The sequence below is a fragment of the Plecotus auritus genome (genome assembly GCF_963455305.1).
Source record: "Plecotus auritus genome assembly, chromosome: X".
NCBI classification, from domain to species: domain Eukaryota; kingdom Metazoa; phylum Chordata; class Mammalia; order Chiroptera; family Vespertilionidae; genus Plecotus; species Plecotus auritus.
In genome coordinates this window covers 12,163,133-12,182,103 of record NC_137784.1, presented here as the reverse complement: position 1 = coordinate 12,182,103, position 18,971 = coordinate 12,163,133, and the positions used below count along the sequence as shown (strand labels likewise).

At 37.8% G+C, this 18,971-nt stretch overlaps 1 protein-coding gene across 15 annotated transcripts in view; it reads left to right on the top strand.

Moving 5' to 3' along the window:
• The window catches only part of SH3KBP1 (SH3 domain containing kinase binding protein 1), a gene marked incomplete at both ends in the record, with an annotated part of 338,781 nt that overhangs the window by 202,973 nt on the left and 116,837 nt on the right, over positions 1-18,971 (top strand). The window contains one exon of one of the 15 annotated variants that reach the window (XM_080652031.1): positions 4,928-5,001. The exons of the other annotated variants lie outside the window; for them this stretch is intronic. Coding sequence (XP_080508157.1) covers positions 4,987-5,001 — 15 coding nt within the window. Of the gene's footprint in view, positions 1-4,927; positions 5,002-18,971 lie in introns of those variants that run through there. 15 annotated transcript variants of the gene reach the window in all.

The following is an 18,971-nucleotide window of genomic DNA, read 5'->3' as shown; positions in this document are numbered from 1 at the left end:
GCTCCTGCAGGAGACAACCAATCGATATGTTTCACATCGATGTTTCTGTCTTTCCCTCTCTCTTCCATTCTCTCTAAAAAAATCAATGGAAAAATATCCTTGGGTGAATATTATCAAAAACAAACAAAGAAAAAAATAATAAAGGTGATTAAATGTTTAAAAAAAAGACTATGTGACATCTCTTGAGCAGTTGGAAAATCCATGGATTTTAATGTGCACAGGTATTGAGATAATCACCACTGGTTGTCGGGGCTGAATGAACTGTCTGAGATTTTCAGACTTAGGTTTATGTGTTATCTTTCCCCAGAGTGCCTCTGTTACCTTTCCTTATGTAGGAAAAGTAAGGAGAGGGGCGTTTGTATGGAAGGGGAACCGGAAACAGAATTACAGGGTTATTCTTTGACATGTTAGGTGCTATTTACTGTTTTATATATGCCAACATATACTTTCTAAAGCACTCAGCATAGAATATTTTCTAAGAAATGTTTCATTACAGCCAGTTCATCACCAAGCATCATATTTTCAGAAGGCCTTCAAACTGTGGTTTTAGGAGTATAGTAGTTATTAAGCATGTAGGCCAGACTGCCTGGGTTCAGGTTTCAACTCTGACTCTTCCTGAGACAAATTACTTAAGTACTCTGTGCTTTAGATTCCTCATCTGTAAAATTAGAATACCAAGAAGACCTATCCCATATTGTTGTTATGTGGATTAAGTAACATGTAAAATGGGCAGAAAAGTACCTGGCATGTAATAATCACTTGAATAACACACTTGAATAACATTCAGTTATTACTGTTGCCCTTCTGATTATTAGAACAGAAGGAGTACCTATAAACAGCACCATAGTTTCTAGGATATTTTTTAATTTTTTATTATGAAAAATTTCAAACTCAGAGAAGTAGGATTGAATTTTGCTATAACTGTGATAGAGGTTTGTTTGACATCACCAAGTCTTAAATATCAGCCATTAGAAAGTAAGTGCTATGATATTGGACCTTGTCTGTGTTAATCACTATTGTATTTATAATTTCTTGAAAATCATCGTTAAATTATAGTTGGCCCTCAGTAAATATTTGTGGACTGGATACATGAATATAACGTTTTGTCCCAATCCAATCAAAATTATAAAGGAAGACTCATTCTGTTTGGGGTGTGCTTGTGGTCTGGCTATAGATTCACTCTTCCATTTGTCATTAATTGGATCATTTATTCATTTACTGAAGCTTTATTGAATGCCTTTTATGGATCAGCAGTGGCAGCTCTAGAACTTCTAGATAAATGAGCTAAGGAGTGGCAATCCATTTTTAAAGGGACCGGTTCGGTGGCATGTCTGGATGCTGTAATATTAGCATAATACATGCATATTTTTTACCTGGCAGGTTATTTATTTGGGGGAGGGGTGGGTCTGGATTAGTTAATTGGAATGGAGTTAACACCTCCTCCACATCACACATTGGATCAGCTGTTATATACAGGTCTCCCATTTAGTGCTTTGGGTTGGCACTACATGGGAGAGAAGTGTGTATGTATAAAAGTCATTATGATGCAGGGGAATGGGCTAGCGGATATACTAGTATGTCCAAAATATCAGAGGATAGAGAAAAGGGATCTACTAACTTTCTTGGAGGTCTAGAAGGAAAGGATGGTGTATCAGAGAGATCTTTTCAAGGAAAGTAGTATTTGAGCAACATGTTAAGAGATAAATGGGAATTCATGGTACTTGCAGTGAGTGCATAGACAAAGAGAGAGCATGGCTATGGAGAAGGGTTGGGTTTGGCTAGAGTGTAGGGGACGTGATGGTGGTGGAGGTAGGGAGTTGGAGGGGAGGTGGACACTCTTTCCCTAGGCTCTGCCAGCTCATTCACAAGCTTTACTTCTTCTGGGTGGGCTGGTGAGTTGGTGGAGGAGTTCTGTAGGGCAGTGGCTTGATCAGATTGGCACTTTGGAGAGATAACTGGGGAGGTGCCGGGCGTTGTGGAGTGGAGATCAGAGAGGAAGTAGCTGGGAGAGTTGCCAGCCATGAGGCTTTGTGGTTGATGACTAATTGGCCAGGCACCAGGAACTTCTAGTAGCTCTTGGAAAGGGGCAGATGGACCCACCTCATGCTCAGTCTTTGAGTTGGGCTGCCCTAGCCCGGTTTGGCAGCAGAACTGACAGACAAGCCAAGTTTCCTTTCAAAGAAAACTCCTTTGTGTATTATGGAAAGCAAAACACTAGGAGTCAGCATTCAACTCTTGTTAATAGATAGGCTAAGGATATAGAGATAATAAAAAGAAATTTAGTTGGGAAAGCATTGCTAAATACATTTACATACATATACTCATGAACATAATCATATATGTCTCTCTCTATATATATATTCAGCAAGCTTGTCTTCATAATTAGCTTTAAATAAACTTTTTAATTTTCTAATAGTTTTAGATTTATAGAAAAGTTGTGAAGGCACTGCAGAGTTTCCACATACCACACACTCAGTTTCCTCTATTGTTAACATCTCACATTAATATGGTACATTTGTCACAACTAATGAACCAGTCAGTATTAATGCATGATTATCAACTGAAGTCCATCTTTATTCAGATTTCCTTAGTTTTTACCTAATTTCCTTTTCGTGTTTCAAGATCCCATCCAGGATAACATGTCACCCTGTCGCCTTAGGCTCCTCTTGGCTGTGACAGTTTCTCAGACTTGCCATATTCTTGGTAACCTTGGCAATTTTGAGGAGTTTTGCAGAATGTCCTTAAATTAGCATTTGTCTGATGTTTTTCTCATGATTACCAGTAGACTGAAGTGATGCGTTTTGAGGAAAAAGACTACAGAGGTGAAGTGCCATTCTCATCATGTCATATCAAGGGACCCTGGTATCAGCATGACTTCTCACTGTTGATGTTGACCTTGGTCACCTGGTTGAGGTAGTGTCTGTCAGGTTTCTCCACTGTAAAGTTGTTCTGTTTTTACCCCTCTTCTACATCCAACTCTTTAAAAAATTTTTATTGTTGAAAGTATTACATATGTCCCCTTTTTTTCCCCATTGACCCCTTCTAGCCTACCCCCGCTCCCACCCCAGGCCTTCACCACCCTATTGTCTATGTCCATGGGTTATGTATATATGCATACAAGTTGATCTCTTCCCTCCCTCCCACCCACCCACTCACCCCTGCCTTCCCGCTGAGATTCAACAGTCTGTTCCATGCTTCTATATCTCTGGATCTATTTTCTTCATCAGTTTATTTTGTTCATTAGATTCCACATATGAGTGAGATCATGTGATACTTGTGTTTCTCTGACCGGCTTATTTCACTTAGCATAATACTCTATAGGTCCCTCCATACTCTCCCAAATGATAAGAGATCTTTTTTTTTTATTGCTGCATAGTATTCCATGGTATAAATGTACCACACCTTTTTAATCTACTCATCTGCTGATGGACACTTGGGCTGTTTCCAGATCGTAGTTATTGTAAATTGTGCTGCTATGAACACAGGGGTGCATAAATCCTTTCTGACTATATTTGACTCTTTAAAAAGAAATTACTGTGTGTATCTCATATTTAAGGAGTAGGGAGTTATGCTCACCTCCTTTAGGGAGAGTATCTACATAGATTATTTGGATTTCTTCACAGGCAATTTGTCTGTTCTCTCTCATTCTAATTAGATTTTGATAGGATGATTTCTTATCTGTCCTCTAAATTCCAAATGCTAATTCTGTAGCACTTGTATCACACTTGCCATTACTGCCTGGTGACTTCTCCCACATTTGTTTTCTTGTGTGTTGTATAAACAGATCAATGTCTTAGTTACCCAAGCAGATTGCAAATTTTCTTGAGGACTGGGACAGCATCTTATTCAAAGCCCCCTACAGAATTGGACACAGTGCAAGCAGTTAATAAAGAAGGAATAAATTATTTTTAAGTGAGTTTAATTTAAAAATGTAAAAATTAACCACAATTAATAACTGAAACAGATCATTAGAGTCAAAGTATATAAGAAACGTGGTAAGGCTTCTATTGATATAATATCTTGATTTGTGAGCCATTCTGAATTTGTACTAGTGGCTAACAGGGTGCTTATTGTGTGCCTGGCACTTTTATAAACACTTTACTTATATTACATATTTAAGCTTCCAGACAACCCTATACGCTGGTGCTGTTATCTCCATATTATAGATAAGGAAACAGAGGTGCAGAGGTTAAATAAATTGTCCAGTATCACACAACTAGGAAGTGGCCCAGCTGGAATTTTGATCTCAGACTCTCTGGCTCTAGAATTTGCTGTCTTAACCACTGGCTTCAACTCATTGAAGTGGTGCTTAAAATGGTATCTCAATTGGAGAAAAAACAATATTGCTATTTAAACATTTCATTGCAATCTGTTAGGATACTACTGATGGCATGGCTGGCAACAATGTTTCTGTATTTTTCCTAGGGGAAGTGTTTCTATAAAGCCATGACTGTTTCTTCTTCTTCTTCTTCTTTTCTTTTTTGAATGAATAATTTTTGTGTAGTACAGCTACTTTTATTTCTTTAAAATACAGGCATTTTCAGAATGGACATATATGCAAACCATATTCTAGATACCTCTCACTCCCCGATCATATTATCTTTTGAAATATAGTGGGCTTTTTATTTTCTCTCTGACATTTTCAAACAGAAGTGGTTGCTAGGTCCTGCCAAATAAATACTCCTTCAGTGAGTTCCTTGTCCAAATGGTCACACCTGTGGGTCCCAGGAGGCAGCCTAGATTCCTGCAGTAACGCAGGCGAGGGAGGAGGACTTCTCTCGAAGCCACCCAAGCCATGAATCGGCCCTGGCTTCCTGAACCATAAACAAATGTGAGCTTTGTTCTTCCCATTGCTCATTTGGTCCCAAGTATGACTCAGGGTTAGGCTGGGTCCTTCAGACTCCGTGCCTTTGGCTGTTGGAAGGAAGTGGGAGGTTCCAGTGTAGTTCTGGGACCTTTTCAAACTGAAGAGAGGAGGCTGACTGCATGATGGGAGAAGAGGTATTTCTTTTTCTGCTTTTAGAGATGTAGTAAATCCCCTTAACCTTGTATCTTACCTATACTATTTTGTAATAAGACTTGTAATGGGTTTGCATTGGTGGGTTAAAATGAAGTGTATACCAGCTAGGATTCCTCACAGAGGGGGAAGTAACCTAAATGTGGAAGATTATTTTCTAAAGTCAAATGTTGCACTGGAACTATTTAGCTGTTTTAATCCTCCCCCCCCCTTTATTCAATTCGGCCATTAATTTTTACAGATGTTTCCAATTTCTCAGTGTTGTGGGTTTTCATGTGCTCACACTGCCGAGAGTAATTTAGATGGGCAGTTTGTACAAGCAGTAACTGTTACACCATGTCACTGAAATGTTTAGCAATTACAGATGTTAGTGCAAGTAAACAAATCCAGCTTGCTCTTCAGGTTCCACACAGAGCAAGCCAGTTATCGGACATTTCAGTTTTGGGGGGCATGGACAATTAGAGTTTTCCTTGTGAATGGAGAAGTTGTGTGTAGTGACATCTGGATGCTGTTGAACTGTTGTTCATAGAGATAAAAATATTTGGCTAATTTTGTAGTACTGAGCATTTATATTCCTTTGCTCATATACAGAGTGAAGACACTAAATTATTTTATTTTCTAAAAGTTTGCTAGTAATAAATAGGTGGTCTTTTCTCCCTGTGAGTTGCTTATATTTGTCTTCCTAAAAGCAGAAGTCTGTCATTTTCCAAACACAAAATAAAATTCCCTAAATAAACCACAGGATAAGTGAGGCTTACAGTGCGTCATATGTCTTCCATATTCCTGTCCCTTGTTGAAAAAAAATTTAAAGGAGTTGATGAGATATATGTCTTTTCCCATTGGCTTTAACTTATTTAAAGTTAAAAAAAGGAAAATTGCATGAAAAAAGGAAACACATTATTTTAACACATTAAGAGTAGGAGAACTTCTTGAAAAGCTTTTTTAGTGGTATCTGTTGCTTGCCTAGAAAGATGTGAGTACATGGAGCAGTTGGCTAAAATAAAAAATATATATTCATCTGCAGGCCAGAGAGAATTTTCCTATTGAGAGGTAGCTTCAGTTTGCTATTATTATTTATTACTATTGCTGGATGTCATCATTCTGAGTTCTGAAAAGTACAAACCAGCAAACTTCTTTCCTATTGATTGTTTTAGAGAGCGAGGAAGGGAGAGAGAGATTTGTTGTTCACTTAGTTATGCATTCATGGGTTGCTTCTTGTATGTGCCCTGACTGGAGATCGCACCCACAACCTTGGTGTATTGGAGCGGTGCTCTAACCAACTGAGGTACCCAGCCCTGACTTGAAAAGTAGAAATCAGAATTAGATATTTACTGGTATATTCCAAATTCAGACGGTGACTCTGGGAAATGAGTGAAAGCCTGATTGATTGTAAGATGTGAACTATGGAAAAGTCTCAATGATAGCATTGGACTCTCTCTTAGGAGCCTCTGTAGCTCTCTTAGGCTGAGGCCTGGAGATGGGACAGGAAAGGTAGCCCCTGGGACCCTTAAAGGTTTTTTGACCTGTAAACTACTCATTGTACCATTGAGTGATCCCTGAACCCTTTGCTTATTTGTTTCTCAAAATGGAAATAGCTATCTTCTCTGATTATAGCTCTTTGCAATCATTATTATAATATTAAAAACTCAAAGTTAAAGTATATGAGTAAGTAGCCAAAACCGGTTTGGCTCAGTGGATAGAGCGTCAGCCTGCGGACTGAAAGGTCCCAGGTTCGATTCCGGTCAAGGGCATGTAACTTGGTTGGGGCACATCCCCAGTGGGAGGTGTGCAAGAGGCAGCTGATCGATGTTTCTGACTATCTATCCCTCTTCCTTCCTCTCTGTAAAAAATCAATAAAATATATTTTAAAAAAAAGTATATGAGTAAGTAAATAGAAATTTATCTTAATCCTGTTATCTAGGAATAACCATAATTAACATTTTACATATATTCCTCCAGACGTTTATCTGAGCAAGAAGGTGCATGTAGCACACGTCTCTCTCTCTCTTTTTTATTTTGGTGTTGTTATTCCTCACCCAAGGATATTTTTTCCGTGATTTTTTGAGCGAGTGGAAGGGAGGTGAGAGAGAGACAGAGAGAGAGAGAAAGAAAGAACATCGATGTGAGAAAGACATATCAATTGGTTGCCTCCCACATGTGCCCCAACTGGGGCCGGGAACAAACCTGCAACTCACATACATGCCCTTGACGGTGATTGAATCTTCAACCCTTCAGTGGCACAGGCCGGCACTCTATCCACTGAGCATACTGGCCAGGGCACACATGTCCCTCCTTATACAATAATGAGGTCATATTAACTGACCAGTTTTTAAAACTTAACATATTATGGATCCCCTTTCTGTCAGATAGCTGCATGGTCTTCCATTGTAGAGATAAATCACCATTTATTTAACTAATTCCCATCTGACAACCATTTAGGTTGCTTTCACATTTTTAATATTAAAAACATTCTTATATATGCATCATGGTACCTTCCCTGATTGTTTCCTTAGGCTGAATTTTTAAGAGGGGAATTTCCAGGTTAAAGGTTGACTTAATTCTGGTTGTTTTGTTTTTAATGAAAATAACCCAAGTATATGGTAAAAAAAAAAAATTCCAACATAACAAAAGTAAAAATTTCTCAATCCTACATTTAGCTTTACTTCCCAGTGGAAATCCCCATAAAAGCTTTCTATATACTCTTCTAGAAATGTAGAATATTTTTAATATGATAAAATATACATAATATAATACTATTTTATCCAATTTAAGTGCATGATTCATTGGTATTAAATATATCCACATTGTTGTATAACCATATCACCATACAACTCCAGAACTTTTTCATCTTCCCAAACTGAAACTTTTATTCATTAAACATGAACTCTCCATGCCCCTCACAACCACCATTCTACTTTCTGCCTCTATGAATTCTATTACTCTAGATATCTAATGTAAGTAGTCATAAAATATTTTTTCTTTGTATCTGGCTTATTTCACTTAGCATAATGCCTTCAAGGTTCATCCATGTTGTAGCATGTGTCACAATTTCCTCGCTATTTAAAGCTGAATAATATCCATTATATATATATCAGAATTTGTTTATCCATTCCTCTATTGATAGACATTTAGGTTATTTCTACTTTTTTGGGGCTATGAATAATGCTACAATGAACATCAACATGCTGATACCTGTTTGAGTTCAGCTTTTAATTTTTGGGGGTATATCCCCAGAAGTAGGATTGCTGGATAACATGGTAATTCTATTTTTAATTTTTTGAGGAACAACCATACTATTTTCCACAGTGGCTGCCACCATTTTACAACCCATCAGCACTGCATAAAGGTTCCAGTTTATCCACATCCTTGGCAACACTTGTCATTTTCGGTGTTGCTTTTTTTTTTTTTTTAATAATAGCCATCTTAATGGGTGTTAAGTGGTATCTCATTGCAGTTCAAATTGGTGTTAATGTGTGTTCATGTTGCCTATCACTAAGAGAAAAGGATATTATTTTTCGCCATCTTTGAATGATGAGTTGAGGACAAGGTATTTGGGATACTCATTAGCTAGCAGACCAACTATACAATCCCACCAGCTTGCAAATTGCATAAAGGAAGGTCTATGTTACCCTGTTCCCCCAGCCCCTAAAGAGAAGATGAGTGGAGAGCCAAGGTCTCACTTTTTCAAAAGGTTTAATGGTGACCAGGACTGCTGCTTCTCACATTGCCCTACCAAAAGTTTTGTGGAGAGTAGATTCAAAACAACTCTTTTGAGAAAAGATTATTTTCACTTTTGCGCTATTGTTAGTTCTAAGGGATAGTTCTTGGTTCATTTTACATAGTGAGCAAAGTCAGTTTTATGATTGATTTTTTCTCCTCACCTTCTGCTCTAGAATTTCTTAGGGGCAGGAAATAAAAGTCGTTCATTTTGCACATTATTTGCTGAATCAATTGATTGAATTGATATTCTTCACTGTGGTGGACTGAAGTATTTATAAGTATTTCATAGTGGCTCTCCTTTGTTCTCATATTGGTAATTCCTAATATTTACAATCCTAAAGTTTAGTTCCTGAATTTCAAGGTTTTAAATTTTCTGTGTGGCCATTAATATGATGATGCCTATGAACCTAGCTTGCTTTTTTCTCGCTGATATTCTCACTGATTATAAAATGGTATTCTAGACAACTGAGTTTCCGTGGGATGGATTAAGTTTAATGCTCTACAAAACCCAGCTAATTTAAAACTAGTTATCCAGCTTACTTTGCATGGTGGGGTGTCTTTGCTTACATTTAAAGAATGTAGATCACAGAGATCATTCAGTCAATCGGCAACCTGTTAATGTACTTTTGTGTGGCAATGGAGGCCATTTCAAAGGTACTAAAGGACAGCCTTACTCTCAAGTCAGGCCTTAATGTTGGAGGTCAGATCCCAAATAAATGTATACCCATAGTGCTCTAGAAACAAATGAAAGCATAAGTGCAATAACCCCAACTTATATTTCTAGTAGAGATTTCTCTCTCTAAACGTGGGCTATAAAATGAACAATTCACACATTTAGAAGTATTCTGGAATTACCTTGAAAGCCACTTCTTTATCAGAAGGCCATTGTATCCCTGGCCAGGTGGTTTAGTTGGTTGGAGCATTGTCGCATACACACACACACACACACACACACACAAACACACACACAAATATCGCAGGTTTGTTTCCTGGTCAGGGCACATACCAAGGTTGCGGGTTCAGTCCCCAGTCAGGGTGTGTACGGGAGGCAGCCAATTGATGTTTCTCTTTCCATCTCTCTCTCACTTTCTCTCTTCTTCTCTGAACATATCGTTGGGTGAGGATTTTTTTTTAAAGGCCATTGTTAAACCATTTCATGGATGGCCTGTGACTCAGGGGCGACACCTCAATTAAATTTATCCTTAAACAATTAGGAATAGAATAGGCAATGTTTGAAAACTGGAGGCAGATATTTGGAGTCTCTATCATTTAGTAGTTGTATTCTGGTTTTGCTCATTTAAGATGAGGAAGTTAGAAGCGGTAAAGGTGGATTTACTGCCTCATTTTCTTTTTTAACTTGCTAAGCATTTTCACCCACCACTGATTTTAATATGCTTTGCTTCATTTGTTTTGGTAGCATCTGTTCAGTCTGTTCTTTTTATTTTGACTTCTTAGTTGGGTTCTCATTTTCTTTCTCTACTAGAAGCAGCTTTTCTGAAACGTCTTGGGTACCTTTTCTAGGCTGTTAATAAAGTTGATAGTAAGAGCAATAATGATGCAAAGTGTCAAGATTTTAAATCCTAGAATAACTAAAATTTGTTCTCTTGGTGCAGTGCTTAGTACTATCTAGATACTGCATTGGGAGAGCTGGATGCATTTATGTCTTATATGTCTAATATTAAATTTAGTTTATTTTGCTTGAAACCCCAGGATCCCATCTACATTCAGGCCTTGTTAGTAGCAGATAAAGTAAGACTCGTTCATAATTTAGAATCCTATTTTTTCAAGTGATGGGAATAGAAATACTGTCTTCGTTGTTTTTATTCTGAAGAGGCTGGAACATTAAGAATCTGGTAACTGTATGCCCACCATGTAAGTAATCTGCCTAAGCAGTACATGTCACATTGTCTAGTTACAATATAGAAGTGAGCAGAATGTAATGGATGGGTGAGTTTTCTCTGCTTTCTACTTGAAGGTTATGGGATCTCTGACGTTTTGGTGTGATTTTTTAAATTTGTTGCCCAAGAGTTCAAACAACTCCAGGTTTTTCCACTGAGAGCCTTTACTCATAGGTTATTAGACAGGAGAGGGGAAAAGTGGTCCAGATAAGACATAATAAGGGGTCTTGAGAAAGTTAGTGAGAGGCCAAAAAAGATACACCAGGTCAGGGAAAGAATCACTGGTTCCAAGTACTAAAAATGGTTTTACATGGCCACAGAGCAGTACTTGTGAGTGTAGCCCAACCATGACCTTAGTCTAGAAACTGTATGAAATGAAGATTCTAATGTAGGTTGATTGTCTTATGAAAATGAATGCCTAGAAAGAGGCTGGGGTATCCTAACAGGTGATGACAAAAGGCAGTGAATGGAGATGGGTAAGAAACTAGAAATTAGGAGCTGCAGAGAAACGATGGTCATTGAGGCAAAGAGAGAAGGCTAAGCAGAATTCAGGAGGAAATGAAGAGTTATATGGGGTTTGATGGTTGACTGTCCTCTGATGCCACTGATGGCTGACAAAAGGGAAGCCCCCTTTAACTTGAGGCATGTTGATCAGGTTAGGAATAAGAGAGAAGTAGCCAATACTGAGGGCTGATAAAATCTTCCTTGTCCTATGGTGGGAAGGATTTGGAAATCTTTCACTGGAGTCCCTGTAGAAATGTATGGATAACCATCTGAAACCCATCTGTCAGAAATATATTAAGTATAATAACTTGGGAGTAGGGAATAGGTTATAAACTCCAGAAGTACCATTTCTGGTCTTTGTCTTCCTTTGGCACCATCTTCCATGAAGCTGTATTGTTCCCTGTGCAGAGCCTATAGCGAGTCTTTGTAGAAGGCACAAAGAGGAATTGCTGCTCTCTGCAACTCATAAGTGGAATGAACGTTCCCCATTGTAATTGAAAAGAACATGGAATTTCTCAAGACCAGAAAATGCATCAACTATTTTAGTGTGCACATTGCCTATCTCCCCCCATAAAAAAAAAGAAAATATACCATTTAAAAATGACATAACCACAAGAACTGTCATTTAATAAAAGCACATGGTTAAAATAGGTAATTTCATGTTTTTATATTTTTGAACAAGGGTTTTCTTTGTTTCTGTTTTGTGTGGTTTTGTATCTTTGTGTATGTTACAGAGAAAGGAGAAGAGAATGGGGAATTATTTTAGTCCAGGAAAATAAGAGCACGCAATATGAGTAATGAAAGACATATCTATCATTTGTTATATGGTAAGGATCTAATTTGCCTAAAGCTCATAGGCATCCTAAAGAGAATTTACAGCCTTAAGAGAACCCTTTTCCTCCTGAGACTTGCTACCATACTGAAGTTATAATGAATGAATGAATGAATGAATGACAGCCAAGTACAGATTGAAGTGAACTTTTCCCCAGCGCACAAAAAATTATTCGATAAAATGATTCCTTTTAAAAGTGCATTTATTCAGTTCGTCCACACCCCAAACTTGAATCCCATTTTAAAAAGTCAGGCTTGATTTTTGAAAGGCAGCAAAATCAAAGTATGTTCACGTTAAGTGCAGACGGTTGTCAAATAGCTGAGAAAGGAAAATAACTGTGATAGTCTGTGTGATTTTAAGATTATGATATACTTGCATAGTTTCAAGAGCAGGGGGAAAAAGAAAACCTCAAAATTTGGGGGGCCTGGTTTGTATCATGTTTGTTTTTTTATCCATTTGAGAAACTGTAATAATCACTTGGGTTTGTGTTTAAAATGAGTTTTTACTTGTGAGGAACTGGAGAACTGCTGGAAAACTGAGAACAATTAAGCTGTGGATCCTATGCCAATACTTCTTCCAATACCAGGAAATGGAGGATTCTATAAGTATTGTCTTTGATCATATATAAAAAATGGTTACAAAATAAACTTATCTATTTTTCAGTCCCTTTCACACATAGGAATAGGAATTCATGGGTTGAATTAAAAGAGAAGGAAATATGTTTCTTGACTTAGCAAACATTTGATAAAATATCTGAATACTTGATTTGGGAAAACATTAATTGGAAATGATTTTATATCATCTACTTAGTCACTGAGGATGTGAGCTGATGAATAAATGAAGGGTGATGATAAATGGCAGGCATTGCTCTATATGGGTGGTGTCTTGTGAGTTATTTTCATGACTCATTTTACATCCGATGTTCTTAGCATCCTGCTAATGACTTGGGAAAGGAAATGTAATGACACAGTAATGAAAGCTGCATGTACTTGGGGTGGTGAGCACACAATACTATATACAGATGATGTATTATAAAACTATACCCCTGAAACCTATATAATTTTATTAACCAATGTCACCCCAATAAATCCAACAAAAACTCATTTAAAAAAAAAAGAGCTGCATGTGATTTCTAGTTAGGAAGTGTTGCCAATCAAGTCAGCCTTATGAAAAGACATCAGTAATGTGGAGAGATTGGCCATCCTTTCCAGTTATGTTAGTGTATGTTATTTTCTTAAAACTTTATTTTTTTATAATTATAAAAGTAATGGAAGGTTTCTAGAAACACTGGAAAATAGGAAAATATAAAAAAAAGTAAAAAGCACTGTAATTTAATCACCCTGGAGCAAACACTGTTGACTTAAAAATTTTTTATTGATTGATTTGAGAGAGAGAAAGAGAGAAACCATTGATTTGTTGTTTCACTTAGTTACGAATTCATTGGTTGATTCTTTTTTTTTTCAATTTTTTTTTTTTTTATTGATTAAGGTGTTACATGTGTCCATATCTTGGTTGATTCTTATATGTGCCCTGACCGGGGATGAAACCCATAACTTTGGCGTATTGGGACGATGCTCTTAAACAACTGAGCAACCCGACCAGGGCTGTGTTGACTTTTTTGTATTTGCTTTCAGTCCTTTTGCCATATATTTTTAGCTGGGTGAGATCATACCACACACATAATTTTTTTCACACACTAATTTTGTATCTTTTCCATTTAGCATTATATAAATTTTCCCATGTCAATACAAACTTTTGGTAAACATCTTTAAAAGCTGCAGAATGTTCAATTTTAAGGCTCAAGATACCTAGAGGTTCTGGGAAAACTGGAATTTGGTGGTTGTATTGACTCCCATCAACATTATGTTCAAATCTCCCATATTATAGCTGAGAACACAACACTTTCTTGAAAACAGAAAAAAAAGTAGGAAAGTGTTTTTGGCTCATGGGCCGAGTAGTGGTGGGCATTCCACAAAGGTTTGTTGAATTCAGTTACTACCTATGGGATCTGAACAGAATTCCAGTTGTCCCGTCCTTGCTGATGTTGAAAGAAACCTTTAAGAGCAGCCTTTGGCAGGAAGCCTGGCTGCTTCCAGGTAGAGGACTGTGAATTCAGCTTTTCACGTCCAAGTGTCTGTCAGTTATTTCCACCAGTGCCTTTAGAAATCTCTACCACATGAGTTTAAGGTCTTATTTGGCCCCTGGTTCTTAACTGCTTTGGGAGGAGTATCTGTTTGACCTTAGCAATTTAGGATTTCTTCAGCCATTATTGAGTGGATGCCAAGCTTTATAAAGAATGGCTTGGGGTGATTTTCTATGGTGGTGTGTTTGTTCCTGAGTATCAAAATTCTCAATAAAAGGCTTTCTGTTCTCTGACAACAGGCCATTTTCCCCCGACACACGCCTTGTTGTTTTTCCATCGTTAACAGTGATAACAGTTTGGATGTGGCCAGAAGCAGTTGACATGGGCTCGTCCTTGAGGGGCATCTGGAACAGTCTTCCAGCCACTCACTCTAGGGTGCCACCTTAACCGGAACTTTATTGACCTGAAAGCTCTGTGGGTTGTCTGCTCTGGCCCTCTTCGTTTCTCCTGTTTTCTTTATTCTGTCTGCTTTTCCTCCCAGGCAATGACTATATTGTGATGGCTCTTGCTTTTGTTCTTTATTCATTTTTCAAAATTATCACTTTCCTCTGAGCTCATCTCTGCTGTGTGGCTGTCTTAGAAAACTTGCTTCACATTCTGCAGTCCCCAAGCAAAAGGAATGGGGCATTAACCTGCTGTTTTAAAAAGCTGTTGTGATCAAAACAGTCATTCTTTGTAACTAGATTTATAAAGAGGCATTATGATGATGGATTTTTTTTTATTCGGTAAAATTCAATAATATTAATAATGGCTAAGCACTTTATATATACATATATATATATATATATATATATATATATATATATATATATATATATGTATATATATATATTTTTTTTCCATTAAATCTTCCTAGAAAATCTATGAGGTATACATTATTATCTCCATTTCAGACAATGAAACTGAGGTATAGAGAGGTTAAGTAACTTGTCTAAGATTAAATAGCTGGTAAAATCTGTGTGTTCTTAGAGAGGATTCCTACTTAATACTAATTCACTCTTACTGCTAAATGAATCTTTGGAGCTGGTGATGAAAGTAAAGAATGAGTCCTACAGGGTTAAAGCCAGAGCTATTTAGCATGGGCCAGATTTAGAGGTTGTCTTTATGGAGGCACTAGGTTATCTTTCATAGAGGTGGAAGGAGTGTTTTGTATAAGACTGAAGTGAGTTTCTGGACAAAGTTGTGTTTGTTCTCTAACTCCCTTTATTAGACACTATATGTACCCCTGATTGTTTTGTGGTTGAATTTTAAGTATCAGGATATCAGAGCCTCAAGAGCCAATTCTTGTCATTCTAGTTAACATTCCTATGTAGAGGCTTATAGGGAAAGAGGAGTATGTATACTCCTAAGTCTTTTTTAAAATTGTGGTAAAATATACATAACATAAAATTTGCCATTGTAATTATTTTTAAGTGTATAGTGCATTCACATTGTTGTACAACTATCACCACCATCCATCTCCAGAACTCTTTTTATCTTGCAAAACCAAATATGTACCCAACAACTCCCCATTCCCCTACCCCCAGCCCCTGGCAACCACCATTCCACTTTCTGTTTCTATGAATCTGACTACTCTAGATAACTCCCGTAAGTGGAATAATACAGTATTTGTCCTTTTGTGACTGGCGCATTTCACTTAGCATTGTCTCCTCAAGGTTCATCCATGTGATACCTTGTGTCAGAATTTTCTTCTTTTTAAAGGCTGAATAATATTTCATTGTATGCCCTAGCCTTTTAAGTAGCAGTTTTACTTGAAAACAAAACAACAAAACATGACTCCAAATATTAGCTCTTTTCTGATTAAACTATTTCATTTCCCTTTTTTACTCCGAAGGACAGAAAAACTTCTCTGGAAATTTCTTTTGGGGGAAGAAATTTCCCATTTTTGTTTCCAGGCTAAGATATTTTTGGAGACATATTTGACTAAAGTATTTATTTTAAATTTGTCAGATTAGAAAGATGCTTTTTCATATGTCAAGAGTTTCTTATGTGTCTCTGTTTTTTGTGTTTTTTTTTTAAATATTTTTGTTTTCGAATAGTAGATTGATTGGTGTTTTAACAGTAAGCTAACTGTTCAAAACTATCACAGGCCTACTATTTTCCCACTGAATGCCAGCACAGCAGTACCAGAGCACTGAGAAACACACTACTATGATCCTTCACATCCAGATTGCTTCTCCACAGTGCTTCCCTGAGCCCCTGCCTCTGCCTCTTTTGCCTTTCTGGTCCGGGTCTGAACTTAATGTTCTTCTTTGCACATCATTGGCTTTCAATCCATATGTAGAATGCATATATGTACACTCAAGAACATAACAGAGTTTGGGGTATTTTCCATCCATATTAAAACCAATTCACAATTGCCAATTTATCCCTGGAGTGACTGTGAAGTATGGATAGGTCCACAGTCTAAATATATTTCTTAGTTTCACTGCCTCAGCTGGATTATTTTGTCAACCTCTTAATTATCTTCTTGACTTTTGCATGTTTTTTTTTCTTCTTTTCTCCTCCCAGTGCCACCAGATCATTGGTCTTAAAGTCACAAATTTGATCATGATACACCTCTACTTACTACCAGTTGTCTTTAAGTTAAAGCACAAACTGTGACATTGGCCCCAGCTTACCCTGCTGGATCTGGCCTAAGCCAATCTCTCTCCCTTCACCCCAGACTACGATCCCCACCACCACCCCATTCTGTGCTGAAAAGCCCCCATTCCTTGCACAAATTCTCACCTTTGCTCCTGCTTTTGTTTAGCTAGAATACCCTTTCCACATTCTCTATCTGGCCAATTCCTACCAATCCTTCAGAATTTAAGTCAAGCCTCTTCATTGCTATAAGGCTTATTTCCCATGTAGAATTGTTAATGGCTACTTTCTTCCTCTTCTGTACATATCTTGAGTATAATGTTTTTCCCTTTGCACTGCATTGCTCTGTTAATGGGTCTAACTCTGCTGCTAAATGTAGAACACATTAAAAATCCAGGATTCTGCCCATCTCATCTTCGTATACCCAGCCTCCAGCATAGATCATGGCTCATGGTAGTTCCAGAAAATAATACTTGAAGGAAGGAAGGAAGGAAGGAAGGAAGGAAGGAAGGAAGGAAGGAAGGAAGGAAGGAAGGAAGGAAGGAGAAGGAAAGGGGAGGGGAGGGGAGGGGAGAGAAGGGGAGAGGAGGGAAAGAGAGGGAAGGGGAGGGGAGGGAAGAGGGGAGGGGAGGGAAGGGAAGGGAAGGGAAGGGAAGGGAAGGGAAGGGAAGGGAAGGGAAGGGAAAGGAGGAGGGAAGGAAGGAGAGAGAGGTTCTGAGACCTTCACTTTAAATATAGTTTTATTGATTTCAGAGAGGAAGGGAGAGGGAGAGATAGATAGAAAAATCAGTGATGAGAGAGAATCATTGATCAGCTGCCTCCTGCACACCCCTACTGGGAATTGAGCCCAAAACCCAGGTATGTACCCTGACTAGGAATCGAATCACAACCTCCTGGTTCATAGGTTGATGCTCAACCACTGAGCCACAGCAGCTGGACTGATACCTTCACTTTAGAGGTATTCAGGAAAACTGATAAACTGGTATGACATGGCTTTTCCCTCCAGTATCTCGTATACACAAAAATGTCAGCCAGTGTGGACTGCATGTCAGTAGAAAACTTTACTGAAAGCTGCTTCATTTAGCTGGACTTTAGTTAAACTTTAAAGATGAGATGAGATTCAAATATACTGGGGGAGGACGTGCCATCCCAGGCAAGGAGAGTAGCTTAGACTATGTTGTGATTAAGTAAAAATATTTAGTTCTGGAAAGAGTCTTTGTATGTTAATTGAATTCATACAACTACTTTCTAGGACAAATAGGACTTGGTCCACACATGTACGGCAAGTCTTACGTTAAAGCACTGAACGAACAAAACTCAAACTAGCCCATGATATTTACTCTTGCCATACCATCCTTCTCTCTCTTACCTACACTCTTCTTAAATTCTCCAAATGCTCAAAAAAGAAGGCATTGTTAATCAAAAGGTAAAACTAATCTTGTGGAAGGAAGGTTTAAGTTTTCCTTTGACCTGTCACAACAGTGGAAAACAGTCTTTTAAAGCATGATGGAAAATTGTATTTTGCAAAAGTGGTATACAAAATGGAAATTTACTTTGGCTTGTTCATCCTGTGAATAAGATGATCCGAAAACAAAATAGTATGCAGGCTTCTTTCTCTGGACAGTGGGGGTAAAATATAAAGAGTATTTTATATATTGTCAGACATTTCAAGAGCTGCCTTCTATAATTTTAATGTACATTCTCTGCCTCATTGAGTACTTAGGCAGGTTTTGATTTGGAATTCAGCACTGTGTTTTCCAGTATGAGTGGAAGCCCCTACTAAACCTTCAGAAAGTTATTTTGCTTTGACAAAGAGAAAATTCTCCCTTCCTGTGAATATGCTGTATAGTTCTTTAAATTTTTTAGGGCCTGGTTTATAAAAGTATTCAAAATGCTATCAAATGGCCCTGGACGGGTTTCTCAGTGGTTAGAGCATTGACCCTCAAACTGAATGGTAGCGGGTTCAATTCCAGACAGGGGCACATACCTCGGTTGAAGGCTCGATCCCCGGCCCTGGACAGGGTGCATGTGGGAGGCAATCAATCGATGTGTCTCTCTCTTTCTGTCTCTCCCCCTCCCTTCCACTCTCTCTAAAAATTAATGGAAAAAATATCCTTGGGTGAGGATTAACAAAAAAAAAATGCTAGCAAATGAACCAAATCCTGACAGAATTTAAAATGCATAATAAAAAAATAGAATTTGGTTCAGATTCTCAGACACATTTTTCTACTGGTACACACAAATGCATATATGTGTCTCCAAGTGTGTGTAATA